Raw genomic sequence first — 15770 nt, 5'->3', positions numbered from 1 at the left:
AAAGGATTTTATGGCAGTTGTTGGCAGTCGTTCTCAGCTTGCAGCTCTCCCCTGGATACCATTTTTGCCCAGTTCCTTTCTAATGGTGAAATCATGAATGCTGACCTTATCTGAGGCAAGCAAGGCCTGCAGTTCCTTAGCTCCGAGTCTGGGTTGTTTTGTGATTTCCTGAATGAGTTTTCACTCAATTATAGTCGTCTGGCTGCTTTTGAGAGGATTCACCACTATTCCAAGTTTTCTCCGTTTACAGATAATGGCTCTTTCGATGGTTTCCTGGAGTACCAGAGCCTCAGAAATGGCTATTTCAGTCTCATTTCACTTTGCTGGGAAGGTTCTAGACGGACAGTAATCAAGCTTGGGTGTGTCTAGTTTAATTGATTCTATTTATCCTCTAAATGTGTTTAATTGGTGGATCTACTAGCAAAGTGGACAATTACTCTTTCACATGGGGGCCAGATGGTGCCTAATATCCTTTTTCTCTTCCGTAAATGAAATGAAAAATGAAATAATCATTTGAAAACTGTACTTTGTGTTTAATCAGGTGGTCTTTTGTCATATGTTCAATTTTGTGTGAAGATCTGAAAAAATGAATTGTGAAAAACTGGCAAAAAGAGAGGAAATCAGTAGCAGTTTGTCACGATGCTGCACCAATGAAATGTTTTTGCTAGAACTGCATGTCCCTGCCATGGACTGCTGAGGACGTTTATTTTTAGGAATGTTGGAGTGAATTTTGATCGAGCACTCTGTTCTTGCGCATGCAGCTTTGGTATGTGTCTCTATCGTAGCTGGTTTATCTTCATCAACACATCCTGTAATTATATGTGGTTGTAATTGTGGGGGGCAATTATATTCAGTTATGCCTATTTCCCACAATTCCCTGTGCCAGGCTGAGATGTGACCATCACTGATAGCTGTTTAAAAGCTATCTTAATGCACCAGAAATCCTCCAGTTCAGGTGACAGGAAGAGCTCAAAGACTTTACATTAAGATTGTATACAGGAAGATGAGCTAGAGCGTCTCCACAGAGACTGGTGCAGGGGTCCTATGTGTGTGACTAGGGGTCTGTGTGTGTGTGTGTGTGTGCGTGTGGAAACACTTGAGTTGCGTCTGTATTCGCAATAGCATGGATACTAAGAGGACGTTTCTCTGTGAGCATGCCCATCATTGCGACACAGTTGACCACAGTACTGCACAATCACTTCCTCAGTTGCCAGTGGCGACAGCTGATTGTTGATGTTTTGATGGACGTATTGCTGAAAACAAATAAGTGAACAAGAACGAAACATCAGGACCTCAGAGCAGCTAGTCAGTATATCTAATATTTCTCATGAATGTAATGGGTTTAGTACTGTGTTATATGTTTATACATATATATATATATATATATATATATATATATATATATATATATATATATATATATATATATTCATGTTGTTGTGTGCTTTGTTCCATACATATGCAATGTGATTGTAACTAAAACTGCCTGTTTTTGTTTATCCCTACATTGTCACTTGTCATGTATAGACTAGGCCTAATCTTGGCCTCAGTCCAGCCTATGTAATTGTGACCATCCACTGTTTAACAGGCTGGCTAAATGTCTGGTACGTGCACGAGAAATGAAATGAAATTCCCTGAACTTTACGCTGCTCAATCCCTTTAGTAATGCCCGTGTAACCATTTCCAGGCTGCTTTATTTCTCTAACCTTTGCTAGAACCGCATGTCCCTCCCAAGGACTGCTTAGGAACCTTTATTTTCAGGAGTATTTTTTTTTGGAGTAAATTGTGATGAAGCACTCTGCTCTTGCACATGTAGCTTAGGTACAGTATGTGTTGGTATCTTAGCACATTTATTGTAATCAAATTCACAACGAAATCAGTTTATTACTTAAATAACATTAAATAAAGCACAACATTCAAAGTAAGAAGTGATTGGCTGTTTAATACAGTGTCCTAAGTACAATCATGCTGTAATATTCTTGTTAGGAAGGGTCTCCTTGGACAGTGTTCTCCCTCAGAAACCAGAGAATGAAGGGTTAACTTTCAATTCTATAATATTTTGATTCAGGTGTAGCAGCAGCTTTCAGTTCAGGCAGGTTAGTTTATTACAACATGCTGTTTTGCAGTCTTTTTGAAAATAAAAAACGCCAAATCCATCTGCGTAGTACATAGTTAGAACTCTATAGATTAAATCAGGACATGTTAACACACTTCTGAATGTTTTATGGACGTTCTAGATGGAACACAGATGTTTAAAGGCTGTAAAAGACATTCCAAGTCCTAACCAATGAGAGAGCTTGGTTGGCTTTTATCTACTGAGATACCACTGAGGGAAAAATTGTGATTGGATCATTTTCTGCTGGGCCATTAACCCTTTCGTTTCAGTTAAAAGCTTAGCAGTAAGATGAGTTTAAATACTAAAAGCATGAACTAAAAAGTATAATAATAACTAGTACAAAACTGTAGATGTCACATATATTGCCAATTATGATGGAAAATATGAGGGTGGTGCTAAATATATCCAGTGGGTCATTTGAGTGGAATAAACTAAGGATTACATAAATGCAAGAATTTTGGCTGTAGGCCTCACTGTTCACAAGATATGGGCGACAAATTTTGCTCTATAGCGCCATCATCAGGCCAATTGGGGTCATATCGCTTGCCTAAGTAGTGGGGTGGATACTGTATATTTGGTGTTTGGATGACTTCCGATGTCTTCTCCCAAATCAGTTTTAGGGAAGAAAAAGAATGATAAGAAGAAAAGTACTAGCAGCAGCAATAGGGTTTCATGCGACTGCGGTGCTTGGACCCCCAACAATAAATGTTGACGTATAGCCCGCCCCACTGAGGGGCAGTTTCTTTCTATGGCTGTTCAAATAATCAGTGGTTAATGCATTAGTTTTAGGAGTTTCACAGTGCAGTGGTAGTAATGATAGTAGCATCAAAATACAGTAATCGCTGACGGATCCTGTGTGACTATACACAGAGTGGTTTATTAGTGGGCATACGTTCAGCACAGCATTGTGCTTTCAAGACACTTTTTTTGGGTAAAGTTCACTGCCTTGTGTTGGCACTGCAAGCCCTACTGTGAGGAGAAAACAGAGCCGAGCAGGCGGTCTCAGGAATCCCACAGGAAACCACTATCTCATCCTTCTGTTCTCTACAGTGCAGCTGCTGCTGCTTCGCTCACTTAATTCACTTATCTTCACTTTATCACCCAGAGCTCCACTGCAGGCCTCTTGACGGACTGCAGAATTTGGCCTGCTGACCTCTCACAGGCTCTGGTTCATTATCATACAAACTTCAAATAGTCCACTTTAAATGCTTTGTAGATCCTCAGTTTACTTTGAAGTTTCATTCACCTAAATATCTACTAAACTGACCATAATGGTCTTAAACTATAAACCTGCTCTAATCCTGACTCTAATCTTAACCTCAACCCAAAACCTAGACCCAACCCTCACCCTGGTCCTAGGCCTAACCCTGGTCCAAATCCTAACCCCAACCCCACCACTGATTAGAATCAACAGAGTTTCAAAAAATAGTTCATTAACAATTTTATCATCTGTAGATAATCTATATGTGGCTATAGTGGACTGTCCTAATAAAGTGAGACTGATGGTTCTTCAGAGGTGCTTTAGTAGAACCATGAATATTCAAAGGACCACTTGCATGCTTAAATGGTTCTTTGCAATGTGAAATGGCTCTACTGATTGCTTGAGATTGTATTGTATATGGTTCTGTTGCCACAAGCTTGACATTGTAACCATAGATGAACCGTCTATGGAACCATTTCCAAAATGAGCATGCAAATGGTCTTTTGAATATTCATGGCTCTACATAGAACCATTGTCTTTACTCAAGAACCCTTAAAGAACCATCCTTTTTTTAAGCGAGTGGTTTCACAGATTCATTCTTTGCATTTTTAAATGGTTCTATGCATCATGAAAGGGTTCCTGAGGTTGATGGTGAATGTGCTGTAGATGGTTCTGTATAGAGACGTTTTGAAAAGCACCCAAAAGGGTTCTTCTGTTGTCAAGCTTGTAACATCATAACAATAGAGGAACCCTTTTTGGTGCTATATTAAACCCTTTTCAAAAAAGATTCTACATAGAACCATCTACACTCTTAAGAACCCTGTAATGATGCAAAGAACCCTTCAATCATACAAAGGGTCCTTTGAGCATTTATGGTTCTTTATAGAACCGTTTTCTTTGAAGAACCATTAAGAGTGTACTAGAGATCTGTGACACTTGTTGGTGTTTGTAGCTTCTAAACTGTAAAATCTGTAAGAAAGTAAGTAAATATGTATGTTTTTGTTTGTATAGTTTGCTGACAGACAAAATAAACCGTAATGCGTCTCAAAACTTTATTTTACAAAGTATGTGTCAAGTTTGTAACGTTTCCTCACACATGGCAAAAATTGATATCTTGGGAAGTGTAAACATCTTAAATGTAGTCAATATATCTACTATTTCTCATTATGAGACTGTTGTAAGAATATTATGAGATTATTTAAGTTTTTTCTAGACATTTTTACTTGTTTTTAAGTATTTTTGTCTTATAAAAGTGTCATATTTCATTGGCAGATCATGCACTGCAAAAATAATATCTTAACAAATGTAACCTTCTTAATTGTAGTCAAAACATCTAATATCCCTCATTATGAGGCTGCTGTAAGAATATTCTAAGATTATTCCACCTGTTTCTGTACATCTTTACTTGTTTTAAGTGATTTTATCTGGTGAAAGTGTCTGATTCCATTGACAGATTAGTTCATTTGTTTGGAGAAATAATGAAGATAATTTTGCTCATTTCAATAAATAATGATTAAACCAAGGAACATGATCTGCCAATGAAATCAGACACTTTTATAAGATAAAACTGCTTAAAAACAAGTAAAAATGTACAGAAACAGGTGGAATAATCTTATAATATTCTTACAACAGTCTCATAATGAGAGATATTACATTTATTTATTGATTTAAGATGTTTTTGCGATGTTGTTAAGACATTATTTTTTAGCAGTTAACCTCTGTGTTCAAATGATGTAGAAAAATAAAAATGGACAAAAATGGAGATGTTTATTTGTGGACATGGGCGATGAATGGAAATAAGACAAATGGACACTAATGACACTACAGACATAGATATGTATTGGCATATATTTAAATATTGGAAAGCGGCACAATGAAATACTTTTTAAATATCAGCAGATAAATGCCATATTTTTATTACATGATAAAATAAAATAATGATGAGCAATACACACACATATACACACACACACACACACACACACATTTTCTAAGCCGCTTCTCCGTCAGGGTCATGGGATGATAAGCAACAGAGAGATTAATTTCAAAACAGACGCATAAAACAAAACAAATGCACAATATAAAAGTTAAAGAATTAAAAACATTAAAGATACATTTATTTTCAAATAGTCAAAACCAACAAAGGCAAGAGTATAAAAAGCCTTTTAAAGGATAAACAGAGCCTGACAGTCTAATGTTCATCCGAAGAGCTTTGTAGAGTTTCATTGTGACAGATATTTTAAGTTGAAGCATTGCTCTCTGGCTTCTACTGTGCTTTGAGTCAGCAGATTTTCTGTTCTTTTATTAGCACAGAGAAATGTACTGAAAGTAGGGCTGGACGATAGGGTGGAAATATCCTCTCACGATACTAAAAGACATGTTTTAAGATACACAATATTTTGGCACACAGACTTACTGAACCCGAAGCCTCACATTTAAAAATAATGTAGCCAGCATTTTACATTCGGTGCCACAGCAAATCGTTATACAGGACTAATTATGCTCTCTGTGTAATGAAACAGCCAGTTGGTCAGTGTTCTGTAGGTTCTGATGATGATAGCCTCAGAAAAAAAACTGGGACACTGTTGGTGACAAATGGAGGGGGAGAGCGAGGAAGGACATCAGTATTATCAGCATTCATGCTTAGCCTAATGCTAAACATGCAGCAGTCAGCTCTGGTAAGAGAATCCACAAATGGCTTGATTAGTTGGCTCCTGGCAAGACTTTGAAAACGGTCGTGTTTTAATACTTTGGGCTGCTTCTACAAATAAAAACACTCTAAGAAAATACAAAGTAGATATACTGTGTAAGTTCATTCGGGGGGGGGGTATACATATATATATGTACGATAAAAATAGGGTCATACTTTATTCAGATGGTCCCCTATAGATGATCTACAGATACATAAATCATTAACAAACTTTCTGGCAATAATTGATTATTGCCAACATTAAGGTTAGGGTTAGGTTTAAGTGTAGGTGTATGTTTAGCCTTGAGATCAGGGTTAGGTTTAGTTGTAGGTGTAGGTTTGGCCTTGAGTTTAGGGTAAAGTTTTGGAGTAGGTGTAGGTTTGGCCTTGAGGTCAGGGTTAGGTTTAGGTGTAGGTTTGGCCTCGAGGTCAGGGTTAGGTTTAGGTCTAGGTTTGGCCTCGAGGTCAGGGTTCAGGAGTACATTTAATAGAATCTTACACATTTCAAATTCTGTTGGATTTAATGTTATTAATTTGAATGTTTGTTAAAGATGTCCTGAGCATCTACAAAGCATCTGCAGTGGACCATCCAAATAAAGTGTTACCAAAAAAAATATTTTTGAGATTATTTTCAGAGATGCAACCTCATCTCCTGGTCATGGACAATGGATGTGGTTACATTTGTGATTTTATCTGGTGAAAGTGTCTGATTCCATTGGCTGATTAATTCACTTGTTTGGAGAAATAATGAAGATTTTTCTAATTTCAAGAAATGATGATTAAAACAAGGAACATGATCTACCAATGAAATCAGACACTTTTATAAGATAAAACTGCTTAAAAATAAGTAAAAATGTCTAGAAATAAGAAATAATCTCATAATATTCTTACAACAGCCTCATAATGAGAAATATTAGATATACTGACTACATATGAGATGTTTACATTTGCTAAGATACCATTCTGTGAAAACGGTGACTTTTGAATGCCGATTCTAAGGTTCTGAATGACAGTGTGCTTTTGCAGTGAAGGGAAAATTGTTGAAAATTAGATTTTTTGCTGAACGATTCCTTTTAAAGGAGAGTGAAGAAGGTCAGAGTTGGTTTTTGTGGGGATCTAAGCATATACAATTCTCAACAGCAACAAGAGCTTTTCTCCAGAACTTAATCATCTCTTATTTTCGTGCTGTGTTGGAGACTGTAGTTCAGAGAGGCATCATTAGTTGATCTAAGACATCCTGTTGGGAGTTCAGTCCAGTAATACAATACCTGCAGTCAACGAGGTTTGATGTATGAGACGCTGCATTGGCAGTCATGCAGAAGAAACAGCTATCAGAAGTCTGCAAAGGCAGCGCGTCCCTGGAAGAAAACGCAGTTATTCTCCAGCTCAGGCTGAACACTTGGAAATAATGAGGCGGGTCCAAGTGGAGAGAGCTGTGAAGAAAGCTGGAGTTGGAGCCTGGAGTGGAATAAAGCTGAAATAGACCCAGAGCTCCGTTCTGTGCCATGTTATTTTGGCAGGGTAGCCGAGAGCGAAGGCTTAGCCCAGCATTCTAGATAATGCATCACAGATTTGAGTCTGAATGTGTTTTCAACGAAAAAGCCAGTATCTGAAATGTTTAAAAGCTTCTCAGTGGTCCCTCGAAGTTCAGACAGGATTCTGTAGGACTGTGTCAGTGAAAACTCAGTATAATGAGGGTCTTTAAAGCAAGACACATACACAAATAACATGGAATACAAGTTAAACAATAAGACCATCAATCAGCTTATTGTCACATACCAATTCATTGTTATGCACATATTTTACATCAAGTACAACTGCTTAAAAGGCCCAAATCATACAGTTTGATCTTAAAAAACATGGTTCTTCAAGGGTTCTTTAATAAAGAAAATGGTTCTACATAGAATGATGAACCTACATCTACATATGAACACTCCAAGACCCCTTTGCATGATTTAAAGGTTCTTGGCATCAAGAAAAGGTTCTTCAGATTGATAGAGAATGTGTTTTGTATGTTTCTGCATAAAACTGTTTTTTGGAAATGGTTCTATGTGGCACCAAAAAGGGTTCTGATATTGTTACGATGCCAAGCTTGTAACAGTAGAAGAACCCTTTTGGGTGCTATATAGAACCATTTCCAAGAACATTCTATATTGCTATATAGAGCCATTTCCAAGAAGGTTCTATGCTGTAGATGCTTCAATATAGAAGCCTTTTGGAAATGGTTCTATATGGCACCAAAAAGGGTTCTGTTATTGTTAGAATGTCAAGCTTGTAACAATAGAAGAACCCCTTTGGGTTCTATATAGGCCCATTTTCAAGAATGTACTATATAGAACTTTATACAACATATGCTCCATCAATCTGAAGAACCCTTTCTTGATGCAAAGGACCTTTTAATCATGCAAAGGGGCAAAGGGCTCTTTGAGTGTTCATGGCTCTATATAGAACCATTTTCTTTACTAAAGAGCCCTTGAAGAACCATTGTTTTTACTCAGCCACGAAGTGGTCGGCCACATAAAATGACAGAGCAGGGTCAGCGGATGCTGAGGGGCATAGTGCACAGAGGTCACAAACTTTCTGCAGAGTCAATCACTACAGACCTCCAAACTTCATGTGGCCTTCAGATCAGCCCAAGAACAGCAAAGAGAGCTTCATGGAATGGGTTTCCATGGCCGAGCAGCTGCATCCAATCCTTACATCACCAAGCGCAATGCAAAGCATGGAATGCAGTGGTGTAAAGCGCCGCCACTGGACACTAGAGCAGTGGACACAAGTTCTCTGGAGTGACCAATCACACTTCTCCGTCTGGCAATCTGATGGACGAGTCTGGGTTTGGCAGTTGCCAGGAGAACGGTACTTGTCTGACTGCATTGTGCCAAGTGTAAAGTTTGGTGGAGGGGGTACTGTGTTGGGTGGTGTGTTTCAGGAGTTGGGTTCGGCCCCTTAGTTCCAGTGAAAGGAAGTCTTAATGCTTCAGCACCAAGAGATTTTGGACAGTTTAGGGACAGCCTCTTCCTGTTCCAACATGACTGCGCACCAGTGCACAAAGCAGGTCCATAAAGACATGGATGAGCGAGTTTGGTGTTGAAGAACTTGACCGTCCTGATCTCAACCCATTAGAGCACCTTTGGGATAAATTAGAGTGGAGACTGTGAGCCAGGTCAAAAATTCCCATAAACACACTCCTAAACCTTGTGGAAAGCCTTCCCAGAAAAGTTGAAGCTGTTATAGCTGCAAAGGGTGGGTTGACATCATGGATTAAGAATGGGATGTCACTCAAGTTCATATGCGTGTGAAGCCAGACGAGTGAATACGTTGGCAATATAGTGTATATCAATCTTAAAGGAACAGTGATGAAAAAAGGCTCTTAAGGAAAGAGAGATAAATAACATGGTCATGTGAAAAAATTAATGATTATTTTTGGTACATAAAACTGCACAAACATCATGCAGTGGACATCACTTAAAAAAATAACGTAAAGAAAAGTGTAGAATATGGACCCTGCTGTCTATTCCATCTGCACTTGGGTGCTATAGCACATTTTTCTGTTTCAAATTTGTGTATCTATTTTTACTTTGCTTATTTTTTATTTACCATGTGCATTTTTGTTGGATTTTTGTCTTGCTGTGAGAACTCAACAGGACAAGTTCCTTATGTATATGGAACAAAATGTACATGGCTAATACGTTATTATGATGCTCTTCAGTCCACAACTTGCAAAATATACTTGACTAGATCTCTGGTAATCTAGCTGATTATATCATTAGTGTTTTTTTGCTTCCGTATGCAGAGGAGTTTTAGTAACTCTGTTATGTATGTGTATGTGTGTGCAGGGCGGACAGAAGCTGAGCTGAAAAACTTCAGCCCTCACTATAAGAGGCAGTACTGCGTGGCCTTTTTCTCCCAGCTGCAGGATGAAGTGGAACAGCATCGCACTGGCCAAACACAGCTCCTCAAACAGAAGGTAATTTACACTGTAAATAAGCTCAACCAGCTGAGTTTACTCAAATAGTTAACCAACAGTTGCCTTGATGTATTTGCATTGAGCTTCTTTAATGTAGTGGTATAAGTTTTATTAATCATACAGGATACAGCATAAAGTAATTCAGTTAGACTGGATTCAGGACGATGACTGATAACAGAGACGTCATCAGAGGAGACAATATACAAGTTTAAATATGAATGATATGACTTGTAATGCTTAACATAGTGATTCTATTTTCAACCACCTTATTGGTAAAAGTATTATCTAAAAAACAGATCGATTGTGTTCCTACATTGACTCAAGTTCAGAAGTAGGGTACTCATTTCTGCAGAAGGTTGGTGTCCATCAAAACAGCCATAAAGAAGGCTGATGTTCATAGAAGTGACTGAAAAGACGTTTGGGGTTCATAGTTACAGCTGTAGAGAAAGCTGGTTTCTATAGGAATAGATTTTGAGAAGGCTGGTCAAGGTTGCTGTCCATAGAAACAGCCATAAAGAAGGCTGACCTTCATATAAATGGCTGTAAAGGAGGTTGGTGGAAGTTGCTGTTCATAGAAACAGCCTTAAACAAGGTTGACATTCATAGAAACAGCTGTAAACTAGGTTAGGGTCCGTAGTCATAGCTGTAAAGAAAGTTGGTTTCCACAGAAACAGCCATAAAAAAGTTGATATCCACACTCTCACCTGTAAAGCAGGATGACCTTTATAGAAATGTCTGTAAAGAAGGTTGGTGAAGGATGCTGTTCCCAGAAGCAGCCTTAAAGAATATTGATGTTCACAGAAACAAACTAGGTTAAGGTCCATAGTAACTGCTGTAAAGAAAGTTAGAGTCCATAGAAACAGCCTTAAAGAAGAAGGGTATCCATAGAAACAGCTGTAAAGAAGGTTGGTGTCACTTGAATCAGATTTTAAGAAGGTTCGTAAGGTTGGTGTCCATTGAAACAGCCATAGAGAAGTTGATGTCTATATAAACAGCTGCAAAGACAGCAGACCTTCATAGGAACAGCTGTAAGGAGGGCTGGTGAAGGATGCTGTCCATTGAAACAGCCTAAAAGAAGGTTGACCTTTATAGAACCAGCTGTAAAGATGGTTGGTGAAGGTTGCTGTCAGTAGACACAGCCTTAAAGAAGGTTGACGGTCATAGAAACGAATGTAAAGAAGGTTGGGGTCTAAAAGTAACAGCTGTAAAGAAAGTTGGTGTCCATAGAAACAGTCTTAAAGAAGGATGGGGGTCAGTAGTTAAAGAAGGTTAGTGTCTACAGAAGCAACCGTGAAGAAGGTTGATGTCCACCAACCAATTTGTCCCCCTTGCTATCATTTTTTTTTAAATGAAGAATTTTTGTTATTGGAGCCAAAGACCAGAAAATATTTGTCCCATTTTTGTCAGATTTTATCCATGATATCTAACACCTTTATGAAACCTTTAGCTTTCAGTTTAGATATTAGAATTTCTCTGCACTGCCTGGGGTGATGATGGCCCTTGAGATGATCCATATCTATCATAGTCTTTATAGTCCACACTAGGACTTACTAATGCTAGCAAAGAATCAATCAAGTAGTTAAAACTTCTTAAAATTCCAGGCTTATTAAACACTAAGGCTTATTATTCAGTAAATATAGGGACCTCTGTGTGAACTGGCTGAGCTATTTTTAGGTTATAGAAGTGTGTAATAACACTTTGGGCCTGCTGGAAGAACCAGGCCATTTAAGGGGTTAATCATATGGGCAGTGTAGGCTCATTGTCCGTTAACTTGGCCATTTGAAATATGCAAGAAAGTCTGGCTTCATTAGAGTTTCGCTCAGCCAGACTCATCACTTCTATGAAATTAGGCCTTGTTGATTCAATGGAAGAATGCAATAAAGTTGCCTTTTCATACATTTTACACCAAACATATTTTCCTCACCCTGGAATTGTGAATCAGGACCAGAGCACTTAATAGTTTAGTGTTTTCCTGTTCTGACACACTAAGTTCAGCTAATGAAAGCGTTGATAATTGGCAGTTCTACTGAAACAAGGTGAAAACTGTACTGGTCAGTGTTACGGTCCTGGTGGACTATAGTATATGAGCACTGCAGCCCTTCTTATCCAGGATCAGTGCTTCAGGCCCGTATGATGTCGGTGTGTGTATGTGTGATCTGAGTTGGTTAATCAAGGTTAGTGAGATGCTTTGACTGCGTTTTGTGCTTGTAGTAACAGCGTGTAGTAGTGTAAACCACGTGTCCAGCAATCTTAACATATTCAGATGGACTACATTTGAATATACAATGCATTCAAGAAACCACACTCCAAAAAAATGGTTCTTCAAGGGTTCTTTTGTAAAGACAGCGATTCTATAGAACCATGAACACTCAAAGAACCATTTGCGTGCTTAATTGGTTCTTTGCATGGTGAAATGATTCTACAGATTGATGGAGAATGTGCTTTTTAAGGTTCTAATTAGAACCTTTTAAAAATTGGTTCTATATGGTATTGAATAGGGTTCGTCTATGGTTTTGATGTCATGCTTTTAACAATACAGCCATACACAGCACATTCTCAATCAATCTGTAGACACCAATTCACCATGCAAAGAACCAATTAAGCATACAGATAGTTCTTTGAGTGTTTATGGTTCTATGTAAAACCACTGTCTTTACTCACCATCTTTTTTAGCAGGTTTTGGTTAGTTGTTAGGATTATTAAACAGTGGCGGCAGCTCTATGCCAGGACTCTTTACCCAAAGAGTCACTGTATCACTGATACCTACGAGCTCAAATATATGTGAGTGTCTATTACAAGCTTCGAATGCCCGAGTTTGATCTAGAACGGAAAAATTAGAAATGTTCATGTGAATCCCTGTTAGCTTATCGCTAACTAGCTACCTAAATCCCATAGGGCTGCTAGCCGAGAAATTATAGCTTGCTTTGACGGTCCCACATTATACTAAGTGTAATAACTGTGTACTTACATGTGAACAACATATGCAATAACAATGTAACTAACAATGATTTAATCACTGTTACAGATGGATTACAGAAGTACACATGTAATTACACATCTGGATCAACTTCAGTTTTGCCTCATGTATTTACACAAGTGTATCTTAATAGATGTAACAGCCTGTTCTTTCTCATGTAATAACACAATGGTAATAACACAAATGTAATTATATTTGTAATCAGACTAGAACAGTGTTTTTATTCCAGTAGTAAAAGGAAATATCTAATAATGTACATTAAGGCATTAGTTACACTGTATTTGAAAGCGTTCCTCACATTTAGCCAGCATTTATGTTGGTAGTGCTGTGACACTGTAACCAGTTTCAGCTTTAAATCAGTCTGTAATGTGACAGAACAGCAGACGCCCACTTATATTAGCCTGGAACTGTTATGACACTAATTAAATGTGCTGCATCACCACCAAAGCAATGTCTATATTACTACTCCTTTATTACATAGTACCTACATAACAGCTACACAGGAACAGTTCACCTGTTATAAAGTGTAACTAACACTGCTCTATAGGAAAATTCCTCTTTAGAAGAAACACTTGTGTAGTTACATGAGCCAAAACTGAAGTTGATACACGTTTGATTACATAGGCTGTACTATGTAATCCATCTGTAACACTGACTACGTCAGCAGTAGTTACTGTGTTGTTGCATATGGTATTCATGTGTAACTACACAGTTATTAGAGACACTTAGTGGGACCGTTTTGTCATTTACAATCTGTTACAAGCTCCAAATAAAACACTTGGAATGTCTTTTAGAAGCTTCAAACACCTGTATTGAATCGATGGTGAACAGAAAATGTTAATGTCAATAATTAGCTTAGTGCTACCATACTAATAGAGGCAAATAGAGGTGCTAGCAGAAATTAGCATTATTTTAAATGTGTTTTTCCTCATTTTGGACTGAGTTTTGACATTTATGGGCCCAACTCTAACAGACATGGTTCACCTCTGATAGAACAAACAGTCATCAAAATCCTATGCTCATTGCTTATTAACACCTTAAAATCCCAGACTGATGTTGCGTAGTTTTGAAAAACTGATCAATCGGGACAAAGTCAACAATGAATATTAGTGTTTTCATCACTTAAACCGTGGATATTTTACAGTAATATTCAGTACATCTTGGACGGTTTACGTGAAACAATGAAATGAGTAATTCTATGGTTCTTGTGGTGCTACTTAGTACAACAGTCATGATGAACACCAAACAAAACAAAAGTTTCTGCGATATATTTCACATGTGGCTCAGCCAAACAGAATTAAAAACCTCTTACTCCAAGATGTTTTACTCTGAGATGCCTCACAAGTTGGCTAAAAGAAAAACAGTACACGGGTTTCACTGAGCACAATGTGATGGGTCAGTTTCATAATCAATAAATCATTTCAACTGGTCGGTTTTTATTCATTTTTATTGAGACCATCACAGGATACTCAAAGCACGACATGCTACCCAACCTTGGCCAACGTCAGTGTTGTGAAATTAGCAGAGTTTCAGTTGCTAAGCTTTTGAGAAGGACAGACTATGGCTTCAAATGATTAAGGCCAAAATATTTACAATTATGAACAAGAGGGCCGTCACTGAGGCCAGGATTATGAAAAAAGGGTTCATAAAGAGCTTAACTCTCAGGTATAACTTTGTTTTTGTGTGTTGCGTCCATCCAAAAACAAAAGAGAGAGGGAAGAACAGAGGAGTTGTTTGTGGAGCTGATGGATCTCTGGAGCAGTTAGGAAATGCGAGCCCAGATGGCAGCGAACTGTATGCAAATGAAGAAATAACTGTGCTTCAGTGTTTCAATTTCAATATCTAAAAACATTCAAATTAAACTAGTTCTCTCTCTTTACAGCTCACACAATCACCTTACTCCACTGTTGGACAGCTAAAACTCACATTTTACTCATGTCTGTCTGTCTGTCTGTCTGTCTGTGTGTGAAGGAGCCTCCTCAGGCCTCAGTCGTGGTGTACAAGGACAGCCTTCAACACTTTGACGACAGCAAGAAGTGGAAGGAGAGGTTTGTAGTGGTCCGAGCAGATTACAGCCTGGAGCTCCACGACAGCCAGGAGGTACGCCAGCGTCCACACCCAAACAATCCTAAACTAAAGACCTCAGACCTCAGTTTCAAGCATTACGTTCATTCATGGTTGTAATTGTTTGTAACCTCTTCTAGACTTTCACCAAAGGAACTCCAGCACGCCACACGCTCCTGCTAACAGGTGGCACTGTGCTGACCTCAGAGGAGAAATATTCTGCCCTAGTGGACAAGGCCTTCCCTGACCTCAACAGTGAGTTCCATACTGGTGTCTAGAGCCCTTTCAGAACCCAGCTGGTTTCTTACACCAGGGGTCTGCAACATGCGGCTTTTACTGCCCTAAATAATCCTCCTTTACAGTAAAATAAAGGTCTGCTGATCGTTCAGCACAGTTTAATAGTAAATGGTCTTAAACGCTGGAGTTAATGTAGAACTGCTGATTCACCCTTTAACCCTGAAGATCAGCGCAGACTACATAGCAACACAGACAACAATCTTGCCCAGCTAGTAGCTAATGGAAAGGCAAAGAGAAAGATCTAAGACAAATAGCAGTCATTTGGAGACAAATTTGCATTTATTTGCATTTATAGTCACTCCAGTTGGTTTCCTGATATGTTTAATCTGCAACGAGAAACTGTCGAACGCTCAAAAGCTTTTTGTTAGAATTTTCCTATTCCACCTTAAATGGTGCCACAGTTACATTCTGGCGCATCAGGGACCAAGGTGGAACGGGAATATTCAGACAAGAAGCTGG

General features: G+C 38.4%; 1 protein-coding gene across 1 annotated transcript in view; it reads left to right on the top strand.

Annotated features, from left to right (window-relative positions):
• Window positions 1-15770, top strand: part of niban1b (niban apoptosis regulator 1b) — a 62237-nt gene that overhangs the window by 21346 nt on the left and 25121 nt on the right. Inside the window, exons 2-4 of the mRNA XM_017725693.2 lie at window positions 9843-9973; window positions 14922-15050; window positions 15155-15269. Of these exons, the coding sequence (XP_017581182.2) occupies window positions 9843-9973; window positions 14922-15050; window positions 15155-15269 (375 nt within the window). The remainder of the gene's footprint in view (window positions 1-9842; window positions 9974-14921; window positions 15051-15154; window positions 15270-15770) is intronic.

Source organism: Pygocentrus nattereri, chromosome 17 (assembly GCF_015220715.1).
Source record: "Pygocentrus nattereri isolate fPygNat1 chromosome 17, fPygNat1.pri, whole genome shotgun sequence".
NCBI classification, from domain to species: Eukaryota; Metazoa; Chordata; class Actinopteri; order Characiformes; family Serrasalmidae; genus Pygocentrus; species Pygocentrus nattereri.
This window is presented reverse-complemented; position numbering and strand designations above follow the sequence as displayed.